This window comes from Syngnathus floridae, chromosome 3, assembly GCF_059516105.1.
Source record: "Syngnathus floridae isolate MCC-2025c chromosome 3, RoL_Sflo_1.0, whole genome shotgun sequence".
Classification (NCBI taxonomy): Eukaryota; Metazoa; Chordata; class Actinopteri; order Syngnathiformes; family Syngnathidae; genus Syngnathus; species Syngnathus floridae.
The window spans coordinates 16,975,527-16,991,853 of NC_142415.1; the positions used below are offsets into that span (position 1 = coordinate 16,975,527).

The 16,327-nt window shown below is 42.1% G+C and overlaps 1 protein-coding gene across 1 annotated transcript; it reads right to left on the reverse strand.

Annotated features, from left to right (window-relative positions):
• Positions 1 to 669: 669 nt before the first annotated feature.
• On the reverse strand, positions 670 to 3,966 carry LOC148400861 (homeodomain-interacting protein kinase 1-like). The gene is made up of 8 exons (XM_088370915.1): positions 3,438 to 3,966; positions 3,176 to 3,367; positions 2,911 to 3,092; positions 2,376 to 2,499; positions 1,979 to 2,089; positions 1,819 to 1,905; positions 1,564 to 1,757; positions 670 to 1,477 (listed from the first exon to the last, which is right to left on the reverse strand). The coding sequence occupies exons 1-8, from the start codon at positions 3,696 to 3,698 to the stop codon at positions 1,294 to 1,296; spliced, it is 1,335 nt and encodes a 444-aa protein (XP_088227041.1). The 5' UTR covers positions 3,699 to 3,966; the 3' UTR covers positions 670 to 1,293.
• Between the last annotated feature and the right edge of the window lie 12,361 nt (positions 3,967 to 16,327).

The following is a 16,327-nucleotide window of genomic DNA, read 5'->3' on the forward strand; positions in this document are numbered from 1 at the left end:
CCAAAAACTGGATGGCAGGACATCTATGGACATAATGATATAAAGCGTGGCTTGTCCAACTTAAGCGTCCAACAGACTGATGAAAGATGGACAGACTAACAGATACATGAACCAGATGAACGAAGAGGGCAGAAGAAGCAAATGGCAAAATTTTGCTGACGACCCATGGGACAACGCAAACTCATTTGTAACTTTCTAATGATTTTTGTTCCCGTCACCGCCTGTATCCACTTCCATCTATTTTCCACAACTTCTGGATGAGAGTGTGAACAACTACAGCAATCCAAGACGAAGATTTTCCGTCATTTGCATAATATATCGCCGGTTGTAGCGAAACCAGCTGTCGCATTGCAACGCAGCCAGCTCGTCCCATGTGCGCCGTGCACTAAGCAGCTCCCAGGCATGGACTAGTCATCTGTTAAGCCCCCGGTGCGCCGACACCGGCACGTCCCCTCGCACACAAATCAGGAGCATGGGCACCAAAGTGATGAAACACTACATTCATCAAGAAACGTGTTTGGGGGATTGTTCCGTTTCCTAGAGCTGAGGGCAGACGCCAAATAAGGTTTTTATTGGGGGATTAAAGGGCTAGGCGGCGGGGATGGGTGGCTGAGGTGAGGCGGGAAAGATGGCGAGGTGAGGCGAAATGCAGACAAGGACACAGCTGCGAACGTTATCAGTCCATTTAATGGCTCCGTTATTAGCTATCAGATGGGCAGAGTGCACTTACCGACGGGCTAAAGGGCGCCGAACGTTTACTTTGTATTAGCCGTGATAAACCGTCTCAGACATGCACTGCGTTAGGATGCCGTCTTCCCAAGTACTCATTTTGTTTGACAAAGTATAACAGTAAACAATTATACGACAGTTATTTTCACCAGTCACTGGCGCGTCAATATAACCGTACACGTTCTGAGAATTATAACGGCAATGGCTGTCTTGTTCTGACATCATTCACAAACCATGAAATAGAAAAAGATGGACAAGTTAGATTTATGTACAGGTTTCAACACATGTGATTTCTTCACCCAACGGGCACAGTGCTCAAAGTTTTTGGCATGTAAGGAACGTTAAGCATTTTATCATCAGTTTCAGGAAATGATGCCCGGGCTAGCTCAATCAGTGGAGCGCGACACTTGAGTTGATGGCCGCCATGACTGTCAAGTGTAAACATTGTACAGGTTAGCGAAGGCCCAACATTGTTCACTGGGTTGAGTTTGTAGGGATAGAGAGAAAGCACAACGTTCCTCCATCTCATCAAGCGGATCATGTGTCTATCCCAGACCCCGTATGTCAACTTGGGTCCGATCGTTCATCTTGGGCCATAATTTCGTACACTTCCGGTGACGTGGGGCTGCAGCATGGCTCGTCGTCGTGCGGCTCACTTAGAGCCAACGGGTCGAATCCTTTCCCGCAGAGCGACTGTAGCGTGGTCTTGTTGGAGCACGTGGACATCATGTGAAAGCATGACTGCACGCTGCAATACAAGTTGATATTTAAACTCCAATTAGTTTCAGTTTCATGACCGAGATTGCTCCAGGAACTTAACGGGTCCAGCCTTACTGAGAGCTGCTGTCGTGAAGCGGCTCCAGGTGGCTCATGGTGCTAAAGTCGTGCTCCAGAACCTGGCGAGGCGTCATCCGCTGCGCGGCATCAAGGTGCAGCGTTCCCTTCAGCAGCTCCACAAACTTCTGCACGTCGGCTGTCTTGGCCGCTTTATTGGCAATGTGCCTGGTGTTCAAGATTCCTGGCTGGAACTAAATAAAGTTACCCGTGTCATAAGTTGACACTGATTATGAAGTTACAGTGACTGCTTACATGAAGAAGGCGATCAAGAGAGCGGAATTTAAATCGTCTGGTCTCTTTGGGTACTGACGTGGTCTCCTTCTGGTATTGTTCTGGTGTCTGAAAGGACCGGACTTGAGGTAAACGTTGAGTTTGTATTTTTTTTCAAGGACAAGCAAGGAGAGGCACATACCTTGAGCTTCCAGCTGAAATTGCGCTCCATCTGGAAGAAGCGGTTGGTCTGCAATCCAGCTTCGAGAACATTATCTGGAGGCTGACCTTGAGTCTCCACTATATACCTGAGCTGAAATCACAACACCAAGTCAACATTTGGGAATTTTGACCCAAAACATTACTAAATAACCTGTAATGTTCATCGGAAATTATGAGACGTAAGTGGACACACACTTAAAGAATTTAGATTCCAGTGTCAACCAAAACACTAGTGTGACAATTGATATTAAAGATTTGGGATGAAGCACATTTACGACGCAGATTTTACGACGCAGATTTTCCTTTAAGTTGAAATGACGTTTCACAGTATTGTCGTTAAGCAAATTTCAAAATAGGGTATACTTACTTATACTTACCATGTCGTATTCACTTTTACCAGGGTAGAGAAGTGCGCCTGTGTATAAAAATGCAGCGATGCAGCCCACTGACCAGATGTCTATGGCTTCTGTGAATGGTGCACCCAACAGGACTTCTGGAGACCTGGCAACAGAGGGAGAGGTGATTATTGTGATTTTTTTTGTCCCCCCGTTTTTTCATATCAATTATTTGCGTTTGTGCTACCATTGTTTCGTTAGTCTTTAGACTTTATCTGAAAGATGCATTGAAATTAAAATTATAGTAGAATTGGGCACTTGGACCTACATCTTAAATTTTGCTTTTCAAAATTTTGTTAAGAGTCCATTTAAAAAAAATGTTCGACCTTGGTGGACGTTTTATTTCCTTTGAGTGCTATTCTTGTGTTTTTGGCAGCACCATGTTAAGAGGTTTTTTTATTTAATGTAACCCCACAGACTACATCACAATAACCCAATTTGCACAAGGTAATTCAAAAAGGCATTTTTATTTCCAATGTTTTGGTGACCTCACGATTTAGCTTATATTCGGACTTACCGATAGGGGAGGGTCTGAATGAGCGAGCCCTGTTTGGCGGTGGACACCTGAGCAGCGAGGCCAAAGTCGATCACCTTAATCTTGTATGGTTGCTGAACCTGGTTAACCAGCATCACGTTCTCCATCTTGAGATCCGCGTGTATTATCTGCGAGACCTTCAAATGGTCCAGCATGTCTGCCAGCTAAAAGGTCAATCCAACAAGTCCAACTTGATCAACATTCCATAAATATTAAAACTTTTTTCTTTCGTTCTTGGAGATCATACCTGATGGACAACTGGCCTGATCTCCTTCAGCTGGAGAGGCCTGAAATTTCGTTCTTTAACAAAATCATACAGACTTTTGTCCAACAGCTCAAACTCAATGCAAACATGTCCAGTGATGCTGAAGATGCTGTTCCATTGCACCAAGTGGCATTTGTCAGCATCCAGCTTTTTGATTTTTAACAGGGCAAGAATCTATAAAGACACAAGTGGTATAGATGTCAGTGCAAGTTATGACCTCAGGTACCTAAAAGCCGTCATCCACCTCATATATGGCCCGCTTAGCTGATGTTCCATGGTTCTTGATGGTCTTGACCGCCACCGTCTTGTTGTCGGTGGTCTTCCGACATTTAACCACGTTCCCATAGGCGCCGCGTCCCAAGACTGACAGCACGTCATAGCTGGACGACTTGGAATGAATTCGGGCTCCGGGTGAAAACTGATTGTACTCGGAGCCGGAAGAATCCATTCTGGAGAGGAGCGGGCGATCGTCCGACTGTACGCGCAGCTCTTCGGTTGAGGACATGGGGAGGCCCGGTCACCTCGCCCGGAGGAGGTGGGACAGTCGAGAAAAAATCTGTCCGCGGGTGCAAGTAGGGAAACTTTGACTTTCATGTGCTTTATGGCGTCACGGTTTAAGTTGTAACGTAACATCATCGTCACGAGCACGGGAACGAGTTGATATTATGTGTCGGGAAGGGCCTTAAAGTCTCCACGGTGTCCGTGTGTGCTCTCCGCCTTCAGTCGACCTGAGCCGGCGTGCTGGTTTGCTGTTTGTGACGAACCGCCAGCGTAAAGTGCTTCACAGTCACACGCAGTACTGATGTGCATTCCAGTTCTTTTAAGTGAACTGAATCTTTAGAATCAATTGACTCAAAAGATTAGTTCAAACGAATCGTTCAAGGAATCACACACACTGATCCGTTTTTTTATTTCAATAACACACACACGAGTGAACGATTCGTTCAAAAGAACAATTTTCTTCAGTGAACGAGAGTGAACAAATCACTTCCGAAAGTGATTCGTTCTTTTTTCAGTTCATATGACTTCAACCAGTAGGTGTCGGTGATGCGCATTGAAGCTGGTGCCACCTCGCCGTAAAACAAAACGAAGAAGAAAAGACGTAACTTCCTGTTTACGAACGACTCGTGAATTGCATTTCCCGTTCACCAACAGAACAGATCTGTGAGTGAACGTGTCAGTGAGTGGTGCTGCCCCATATAACTATTTGCTTGTGAGCTGCTCCATAAAAGCATTTACATTCCATGCAATGTGAGCGAGGCTTCCATAGTGTAGAGGTTAAGGCTCTGGACTCTCACCCCAGCGACCTGGGTTCAAATCCCAGTAAGACCTAATATATTTTATCATAGAAAAATTTGCAACACAGTTGCTCGTGTGCTGCCCTATATAACCATTATAACTATTTGCTTGTGAGCTGCTCCATAAAACCATATATATTCCATGGAATGTGAGCGAGGTTACCATAGTCTAGTGGTTAGTGCTTGAGACTCTCACCCCAGCAAACCGGTTTCAAATCCCATTGGGACCTAAAATATTTTATCACAGTAAATTTGCAACACAGTTGCTCGTGTGCTGCCATAACCATACACTAAAGCTTAGGATTAGGGCTGGGGTTAGAGCTTGGGTTAGGGCTAGGTTTACTGTTAGAACTGGTTAGGGTTACAGCTAGGGTTAAGGTTAGGGGTACAGCTAGGGTTAGAACTGGATAGTTAGGTCGAGGGCCAGGACTAGGGTTAGTGTTAGGGCTAGGGCTAGGACTAGGGTTAGGGTTAGAGGTAGGGTTAGGGTTAGAGCTAGGATTAGTGTTAGAGTTAGGGTTAAGGTTAGAGCTAGGGTTAGGGTTAGAGCTAGGGTTAGAGTTAGGGCTAGGGTTTGGGTTAGGGTTAGAGCTAGGGTTAGAGCTAGGGTTAGGGCTAGGGTTAGTGTTAGAGCTAGGGTTACGGTTAAGGTTAGAGCTAGGGTTAGGGTTAGAGCTAGGGTTAAAGCTAAGGTTAGGGTTAGGGTTAGGGTTAGAGCTAGGGCTAGGGTTAGTGTTAGAGCTAGGATTAGGGTTAAGGTTAGAGCTAGGGTTAGGTTAGGGTTAGAGTTAGAGCTAGGGTTCGGGTTAGGGTTAGAACTAGGGTCAGGGTTAGGGTTAGAGCTAGGGTTAGGGTTAGAGCTAGGATTAGGGTTAGGGTTGGAGCTAGGGTTAGGGTTAAGGTTAGAGCTAGGGTTAGGGTTAGAGCTAGGGTTACAGTTAGAGCTAGGGTTAGGGTTTGAGTTAGAGCCAGGGTTAGAGTTAGGGTTAGAGCTAGGGTTAGGGTTAGAGCGAGAGCTAGGGCTAGGGATAGGGTTTGGGTTAGGGTTAGAGCTACGATTAGTGTTAGAGTTAGGGTTAAGGTTAGAGCTAGGGTTAGGGTTAGAGCTAGGGTTAGGGTTAGGGTTTGGGTTAGGGCTAAGGTCAGAGCTAGGGTTAGGGTTAGTGCGAGTCCTAGGGCTAGGGATAGGGTTTGGGTTAGGGTTGGGGTTAGAGCTAGGATTAGTGTTAGAGCTAGAGTTACGGTTAAGGTTAGAGCTAGGGCTAGGGTTAGGGTTAGAGCTAGGGTTAGTGTTAGAGCTAGGGTTTGGGTTAGGGTTAGAGCTAGGGTCAGGGTTAGGGTTAGAGCTAGGATTAGTGTTAGAGCTAGGGTTAGGGTTAAGGTTAGAGCTAGGGCTAGGGTTAGGGTTAGAGCTAGGGTTAGGGTTAGAGCTAGGGTTAGAGTTCAAACTAGGGTCCATAAAACCATACATATTCCATGCAATGTGAGCTAGGTTTCCAGTGTAGTGGTTAGTTCTCTGGACTCTCACCCCAGCGATCTGGGTTCAAATCCCAGCAAAACCTAAAATATTTTATCATAGAAAAATCTACAACACAGTTGCTCGTGTGTTACCCCATATAACCATTGTAACTATTTGATTGTGAGCTGCTCCATAAAACCATATATATTCCACGCAACGTTAACCAAGGTTCCATACTGTAGTGGTTAGTGGTTTGGACTCTCACCCCAGCGATCTAGGTTCAAATCCCAGCAAAACCTAAAATATTTTATCATAGGAAAATCTGCAACACAGTTGCTCCTGTGCTACCCCATATAACCATTGTAACTATTTGATTGTGAGCTGCTCCATAAAACCATACATATTCCATGCAACGTGAACCAAGGTTCCATAGTGAAGTGGCTAGTGCTCTGGACTCTCACCCCAGCGATCTGGGTTCAAATCCCAGTAAGACCAAATATATTTTATCATAGAAAAATCTGCAACACAGTTGCTTGTGTGCTACCCCATATAACCATTGTAACTATTTGATTGTGAGCTGATCCATAAAAACATATATATTCCATGCAACGTGAACCAAGCTTCCATAGTGTAGTGGGTAGTGCTCTGGACTCTCACCTCAACGATCTGGGTTCAAATCCCAGTAAGACCAAATATATTTTATCATAGAAAAATCTGCAACACAGTTGCTTGTGTGCTACCCCATATAACCATTGTAACTATTTGATTGTGAGCTGATCCATAAAACCATATATATTCCATGCAACGTGAACCAAGCTTCCATAGTGTAGTGGCTAGTGCTCTGGACTCTCACCCCAACGATCTGGGTTCAAATCCCAGTAAGACCTAATATATTTTATCATAGAAAAATCTGCAACACAGTTGCTTGTGTGCTACCCCATATAACCATTGTAACCATTTGATTGTGAGCTGCTCCATAAAACCATATATATTCTATACAATGTGAGTGAGGGTACCATAGTGCAGTGGTTAGTGCTCTGGACACTCACCCAAGCAGACATAGGTTCAAATCCCAGTGAAACCTAAAATATTTTATCATAGAAAAATGTGCAACACAGTTGCTCGTGTGCTGCCCCATATAACCATTATAACTATTTGCTTGTGAGCTGCGCCATAAAACCATATATATTCCATGTAACATAAGCGAGGGTTTCATAGGGTAGAGAGTCCGTGTGATTCCCTCATTAAGTGCACCTGCGTGAAAGGTTTCAGCTCCTGCAGAACGTGAAAATGACCAAAAACATTTCACGCAGGTGGACTTGACGAGGGGATCTTGGAAAACATGTTGGAATGCGGCCCCGAGGACTAGAGCTTGACACCTGTGACGTTTGACCATGATATTTCCCTAATAACGTGGCCTGTTATTAGGTACACATGAAAATGGCGGTGTACCTAATGGAGTGTCCGTGTGATTCCCTCGTTAAGTGCACCTGCGTGAAAAGTTTTAGCTCCTGTAGAACGTGAAAATGACCAAAAACTTTTCACGCAGGTGCACTTAACGAGGGACTCTTGGAAAACATGTTGGAATGCGGCCCCGAGGACTAAAGCTTGACACCTGTGACCTTTGACCATGATATTCCCCTAATAAAGTCGCCTGTTATTAGGTACACTTGAAAATGGCGGTGTACCTAATGGAGTGTCCGTGTGATTCCCTCGTTAAGTGCACCTGCGTGAAAAGTTTTAGCTACTGTAGAACGTGAAAATGACCAAAAACTTTTCACGCAGGTGCACTTAACGAGGGACTCTTGGAAAACATGTTGGAACGCGGCCCCGAGGACTAAAGCTTGACACCTGTGACCTTTGACCATGATATTTCCCTAATAAAGTCGCCTGTTATTAGGTACACTTGAAAATGGCGGTGTACCTAATGGAGTGTCTGTGTGATTCCCTCGTTAAGTGCACCTGCGTGAAAAGTTTTAGCTCCTGCAGAACGTGAAAGGAGCTAAAACTTTTCACGCAGGTGCGCTTAACGAGGGTCACTTAGAAAACATGTTGGAATGCGGCCCTTCGAGGACTGGAGGTCGGCACCCCTGGTTTAAGTGAAAAGTACCACACCCGCCCTCACCCCCACTTTCTGATTGGCTGTTTGATCTGTGACGTCACTTGGACACTCCATTAGGTACACCGCCATTTTTAGGTGTACCTAATCACAGGCCACTTCATTAGGGAAAAATCATGGTCAAAGTTTAAATGAAAGTGAAAAGTGCCACACCTGCCCTCACCCCACTTTCTGATTGGCTGTTTGATCTGTGACGTCATTTGGACACTATATTAGGGACACCGCCATTTTCAGATTCGTTCGTGAAGATTCATGAGTGAGTGACAGACACCATTACTGCTATGCCATTGCCAGCCGACACACGTTATGCCTGCTGACATTGTTTCTATTTTGTATTTTTGTTGGCTTGTAGTTGATGGTGTTATTATAACAAATGTGTTTGAATAAAAGATTGAAAAAAAAAACGTTATGTCAACATTTGTTATTTCTGGGGACACCAACTCATATAACAACGTAAAACACATACATATTGTCATATAAAGCAGTTAACCAAATTTCTGATTTTTGTTTTAATTGGCAAATATAAAAACAAGGAATAAAACACCAGACAAGTTTTGACATAAATGTTTATTAAAATAATAATAATAATAATGAATGAATCTTTATTGTGAACATGATTTAAGAATAAAATTAATAAAAAACAAACAAAAACAAAACAAACAATATATATCACTGTTTGAAAAATTAATAATATATAAATATTATTGTAATGTAATAATAAAAGCAAATCTCAAACCAGCAACCTAATGTGAAATTGCAGTAGATATATTGGATAACAATATTTAGGCGTATATATGCATACACGTTATTTTAAGTGTTATAAAATCAAGATTACCCAAAGAGACGCATAATCTCCCCGTTGTTGCATAACGGCGCATCCCTTCATGCAATAAAGTTAGCCGTTAGCTTGGAGAAAACACGCTTAAAAGAAGTGGTGTTTCAGTGAGTGGTTCTTTCTTTCCTTGGCAAATCGTAAATCTACATTCTGGCTTACATAGTTCACGCCAGGAGACGCAACACGTTCACTGACTGATCCGTTGACGCACGGGAAGGCAGTTCACCCATTAACTCGTTCGCGAACGGGAAAGTCAGGATTCGTTTCCTCACTGATCCGTTCTCGCGATGAACTGGACATGCAAATCACTCACTCACAGATCCGTTTAGTTAATTTTCTTCTTCGTTTTGTTTTACAGCGAGGTAGCAATGTGCATTACCGACACCTACTGGTTGAAGTCATATGTACTGAAAAAAAAGAACGAATCACCTCCTATCGTTCACTGTCGTTCACTAAAAAAAAATGTTCTTTTGAACGAATCTTTCACTCACGAGCCAACAGTAACACGCAGAGTTGGCTTGTCCTTTTGACATTTCATCCTCGAATGCACGCAGGACATGGAGTGGGATTCGGCGATGTATGGGTCTTGTCATCTTTCATAAGCGCGACAGCCGGTTGTTATGCAAAAAATTGCCCTTACGGCGCCGAACGCGTTGTTTACAACGACCAACTCTATGTATGTCTTTTTTATTTTTTTAATAAATGCTTATTTTTTAATAGGCCACTGTAAACCCCGTACATACACGATGTTTAAAGAGCTTTTAAAGTGAATTCATCCCTTTGTGTCTAAAGACATTATGCATGTTTGAAATATCTAAACTCGTGCAAAGACTAAGAACTGTCATACTCAGGACAGTCTTAAAATGCTTAATGTGCATTCAAAAAAAAACCACTTCAATGTCAATGTCAGAACACTGCAACCATGCCATCACTAAAATTTACAGTGCCCACTTCAGCTTCTGAAAATTTCAAAACAATTGCCATATATTTTTGGAATTTATGGACATATGGTCTTTTCCCTCTGTCACCCCCCCCCCCCCCACACACACACACACAAAAAAATAACCTTAACGTCAATGTTAGAAAACTACAAATCGTTCTCACCAAAATGACCATTTAACAGCACTTAGTGTAGATGTTGCAGATAGTACTATACATCAAATTGGACCAATGAGACACTGCCTTTATGCTATGTTAGCATGTTGTCAGAAAGCAATCACAAGTTCATTTGGCAGACAAGCAGGCTTTAAAGTCCGTGGTAAATCCATGTAATTTGTGATTCACCATTATCTTCTCTTGAGATATCTCATTTGGATATTGGCTGTGTGTAATGAAGTGTGTGCTTGGTTCAAGGCCATTTGCCCTACTATTACGTTTTAACACTATAATGGTTGGGGTAGTATCATTAATCTTAGATTGCTATTTTACGATCAACATGAATGAGTAATGACATTTGTGGCAATTGCACACCAAATCTAACCAAAACAGTTAGCCACCAGTGCATGGTGTTGGTTTTACGTGATTTCAGATCAACAAAAATACAATTTAGGGACACATTTTAGTAAACGAGATGTGGATGATGGCTTTTTGTGTGAATGTCACGTACTTCCACGGAACTCGGTGGCAAATCGATTGGCATTTTTGCTTGTCTTTTTTTTTTTTTGGAGAGAGATTTGACGCCAGAGGGTTTGGAAAAATCAGTGTACCCACACGCATGCATATCAAAATAAAATTAACACTTTCAAAATAAAAGAAGCACATGTTTTGCATATTATTTTCAACTTCATAAACACTGCCCAGGGCTGGTCAAGACTGAACCTTCTGGACGTGGCCCACGGGCCGTACATTGCAAGTTCTGCCCTAAGGCCAAAGCAAGAATATGCTCGATTGATTGTGTGTTTCTTCTGGGTAGTTTTTCACCGCCTTAGGCTCTTGTGAGAGTTGCTGGGATGAGGGTGTTGCTGGGGGGGGGGAAGAGATGCTGGGTGATCACCGTAACGTCTCCTCATATTCGTTAAAGAAAGCAACTTTGATTTTTTTTCCCTGTTACACTGATTATCAAGTTTTGACACAGATGATCACCCATCCTTGTAGAAATTAGCAGAATTATTTTCAGTTAAAATTATGTTCTATTGGATATGATACTGCAGGGGTTTTTTTTTTTTTGGCAAGTCTAAATGAAAAAGCACTGCAGACAGAGAGAAAAGAATGAAATCTGCACCTAGGGCGGCTTTATCTCCAAGAGGTGGGTTTTAAAGGCCCTAAAATGGATCCAATTACGAAGAGGGCTTTTTTTCGGAACTGTGTGTAATTGTGTAACCCTCATTTTCCTGGCACAGGGGCTCCGACAGAGGCCTCTCATCTCCCCTAAGCCTCCTCTCTCAGGCACAACGCTGAAATGAGATCTCGTCTTAGCGGCGGAATTGCTGAAAGTATTGCAATGGACACCAAGAGAACAAAAATCACCTTCTTACGGAGAAATCCCTCCGAAAAAGAGGTTCGCGCTCCCGTATCATTGCTGGCCTCTGAGCTGATGCAATAAAGTCAAGAGGTCTGTGTGATGTTTACTCATGACCGCCTGCTGCACTCGAGAGGACATTGAAAAGTGTTCTTTTGACAGCCGTGATTGCTTTCGGGTGATTTCCTCTTAACTGGATACAAAGATATTACCTATCTGGTACTGTGTAAAAAATCTTAAGATGCCATTGGATTTTTTGTATCAGCACTATAATTATTTTATATACTGTAAAGAGGTTTCCAGGCAGGGATGGACCGGGACAGAAAAAAAAATCTGTACTGAAAATACATTAGACTTGTTCCTAAGGCAAGCAAATTAAAGACAGATTTTTTTTTTTTTTTGCAAAATCTAATCTGTCATTTTTTTTTCTAAACAAAATGGCATCAATAACTTTTGCACCGTCTTCTTATCGTGCGCCTCCACTAAAACACACAGAAACCAATTTGTGAGTCAGTTTCTAGTTTTAGTTCTCAGGGTGCAAAGAAGGCTATTAATATATTTAGTTTTACACATTCTCTACAAAAAAAAACAACAGCAGCAGCCAGTGTAAATCACAGAATGCATTAAAATGCTGTAGGTGTGATTCATGTGAGGTCTAAATTGTATGTGGGTTAATCCTAAAACATGACTTCATGATGATTGGGAGGTTTCTGGGGACCTTGAGGAACAAGCGTGGAATTAATCTTCTGTTGCCACATTTCGTCACTCTGTACACCGGTTGGCTGGGAACGGTTTCACAACATTTTAATGAGGCTTTGTTTGTACATAATGCTTAATAATATAGCCATTTATTTATATAATTATATCACCCATTTATTTATTTTCACTTTCGGTTCTCTAAAAAGTCTTTCGAGGTAAGACTTCTCACAATGTGACACCTCACTCCTCGCAACACTTTAGTATTCATGGCTGTTCTGTTTGCATTATATGCTGTTTGATTTTTAAGAGCTTTGTGATTGTGCTGTCGCATTTTCTGCATGGCGTTAATCTCAGTATTTAAAAGTGTTCAATGGATTTGTCTCATAGCTAAGCAAGGCGAAACATAACCAAATTAGTTTTTTTTAATCGGTATAAATGTTATTCTTTTATGACCTGAAGGTTAAAGATCAATTGATGGCATTGATGGAATGTAATGTTCTGATTGTATTATACGGTATTTATTAGTAAGACTTGGAATCATGAAACAAGTGTGGTGTCGTTACTGATAAGATGAATATTTGTCTTTTCTATTTCATATTTTTGTACTTGCTAAAGATTTTAAGTTGATGGTCTAATTTTATTGAATTAAATGAAGTTATACAAGTGCTTTTTCTTTAGATAAACATCAACTAGATTCCCGACTTAACCTTTCCTATTTATGGATGAAAAATGCTCAAATTGGTGAAGCGGAGCCCGCATTGAAAAAGGCAACTTGGCAAAAAAAACAAAAACAAACTCCAGAGTCACGCATCATCTCCATCTCTCATGTATCATTTATTGGCTCAGAGAACATTTCAGGAACCCCAACCTCTGTGTGACCTTAGCCAGAAAAACTTTGTGTGTGTTAAATTTCAATTTAGCTCCATTGGTCACACACATGTATGCGCACACACACGTGACCTAACCCCTGTGTATTTTTCTGCAAGCAAGCAGCAGTCACATTTTGAAGACAAAAGTGGGACATTAATGCAAATCATTGATGTGTTTTTGCTTGAACATCACAGGGGGTCCACACTTTGCGATGGTGCTGACCTCCGGTGTTTGGTTGTTATTCCAGTGTGTGAGCCAATTTCAGAAGGGAAGGGAAGAGAAAAAAAAAATCTCTTTTGATATGATTGTTTGTATATACTATATATAGTCATATTCTGCAATGAAGACTTTACTATGGACAACCATGTTATCTTATTACAACATAATGAACTGAAACACAATGCTATTTTCTTTTCATGGATTCCCGTTTGATAAATTTATATTTACTGTAATTGTGACCTTACTAAAATAGGCTCGTAGTAACAGATGTATAGATTTGTTTACTCTGTCGTAAACTGGACTTTCTAAATTGGGTTCTCTCTTTAATGCAGTACAATAATCCATAAAACAGTATGGCTATCTATATTGAGAACATACATGCATGCACAACCCCTTTGTGGTCCCATCACGATTACAATTAGTCCCTGTCTCAGGGGACCAATTCCATTGGACTGACTTATGGTGAGTGATGTCATCCATTGCAATGAGATCAGGCCTGTAGAGAAGTATTAGCATCATGGCTAGTTTAAGTGTGTGTGAGAAGCCCTAATAAATTCCGCTGCAGGCCGTGCATCCGCTGATGGACTATATGTATATAGAATCCACACGTACGTACACACGCACACAAATATGTTAGTGTATAAATATATATTGCAGTCGGGCAAGGCTCCAGGAATGTGGCTATATGCATAATCGAGCTTCAAGCAGCTTTGTAACCTGCATATATCACAGGATTACAACCCGCGTATAAGTTCACATCAGGTCTATTCATCAGGTGCTGTGATGCGTAGCGTGATTTTCAGTGTCAGCACAACGTGTACAAAACGGTAAATCAGAAAGACGGAGGTGCCTGTGTGCGTTTGCACGCGTGTGTGTGTGCGTGAAAAGAACGGTCAGACTGGGAAACACTCACGGACATTAAGTTGCAGAGGAATATGATTACAATTGATTAAATGCTGCTCTTTGCGACTTTGCTTCGCATATGTTTTTATGGTGTTTATTCAGACTTGATAGACCATTAAAACTAGCAACATCACTCAGAGAATGACCAAGAACCTCAGTAGTGTCTGTCGAGATATACAGTTTGTTTGTAAAGTATCGTGAATCAACGCATCATAACTCAGCGTATTGCAACGTGATGTAGCGCAACGCAACATATGCTAACAACGTATGGTAACACAACGTATTGTAAAACATTGTAACACTGTACAAGAACACAACGTATCAGACCATAAGGTTGCACAACATATCGTAACACATTATAACATAATACAACATATAAGCCTTTCTAATTACCGAGAAAAAGCCTTGCGTCTTTATGTTCAGTTCTTGATATGGGCGTAAAAACAAAATAGTTTTTCGCCCTTGTAGGCCTCCATAGAGTTACTTTAAAGCCACTTATTTAAATGTCATCGCAAATGCTCACCAATACTGTCAACTCTCACAGTAAAATAGCTTTGTGCCAAGGACCTTTGCTGAATGATAGTGCCAATTAAATTATTTAGCATCTCAATAGAGTGTCCAAAAGTACATTAACAGATGGAGGACCGCAGTGAGGCTGATAATATTCTCATACTGCAGGGTTCACTGGCTTCATCTAACATTTACTCATGCACCATTGAGTGAAATTAGCCGGCGCTACACGGACGAGCCAGCGCAGGAAGGAGCTGCTCTCCAATAAGTCGATGGGAGGCATTGTATTACATGACGGCCTGCGATGCCGCATACCTCGGAGGATCACTTGGGAATCTGAAATGCACCGCGGAAAGCCAGAAAAATAACAACCCAGACTGTGTGAGATAGAAAGAGAGGATTCCGAGATACAACGGCTATGCTTTTGTTCAAATTCCGCACCGCTGCCGATTTGAGTTGTGCTCCGGTTCTCCGGTGCATCAAGCTGGACTGCGTCGGAAGACTGTGATCCACCCTGAAGCTTAATTAAATTCTTAATTATTCAATTGACCCGGCAGCTGGTGATCAGTGGAAATGAAGCATGAAGAGGGGGTTTTATTAAAACCTGTTATCCTAAATTATATAAGCAGTGTCAACTCAAATGAACATTAGCCAGGCTTGTGCATGATGCTAATTAGAACAGCGACTAAGTACACATCTTATTAAAAATCTCAGTTTAGTACTCGCACTGTGTAAACCGCATGTACCTCCTGCCACTAAGTGAATGTGTGTGTGCCAAATAGTGCTAATGGAACACGACTAATCCTGGCCCGGATCCAGGAACCACTAAGGTAAACATGACTTCAAATTCTTATTGTCAAATGAAGGAAATCCACTGCACGGTATTGATTTTTGAGAAATTCAAAATGATTTTAAGTGCAATTTATAATCTGGAAAATTCGGTAATGGCTGAGTTTGTTTTTCATTCAAAACAGTGAGGTGGGAAAAAAAAAGAAATATTTCCATGGTCTTTCGGCTTTTCCTTTGTCAACACATTTGGTGGAAGCCTGAGAGCTGTCAATTTTTTTGTTTGTTTGTTTGATCGTTCTCTATCATCTCCCAGGCACGACTCGCCCTGAGAAGCCATCAGGCCTGTCAAATAAAAACTTTTATCTCCTAATTCTTCCGGGGACTTAAACCTTTAAGACTCCAAACGTAGTAGTAAAAATCCCTCCCCCCAAGTCCCAGTCCCCGCCCAGCTTAGTTTATTTTACGAGTTCTCATCGGGTTTATCGCAGTGTAAACAAAGCTAAAACAGTACCCTGGTGGAATTTGGGAAGCCACACTTTTACAAGCCGAGATGGGGTTTGGGCCCATTGATTATTGCAATGATTGTAGCAATGTTCTCCTGATGGAGGTGACGTATCACGGGGACTTGAACACTGATGAAGGCCAGATGTCTCCTTCGAACGTGGGCCAATAAGTGCCATATTTACTTGTATCATTTGCTGTAATTATCCTCCCACTGGCATGATAATGATGCAGTGCTCCCCCCGCCCCCCGTGAAAAGTTAGAACTCATCAACGAATTGGCTCACACTTGGTGAAGCAATTTAGAATTAATAATCCTCCCCCTTTCTGCACATCGTGCAACTCGAATCGACACTTCCCTCCGATAATTCAGTAGAATACTTAGCAATGCTGTAAACGAGCCACAATTGTGAGAAATAAATTAACAATGGGCTGTAACCGAGAAGGATTTGATCTAGATTGTACCAAAGCTGTC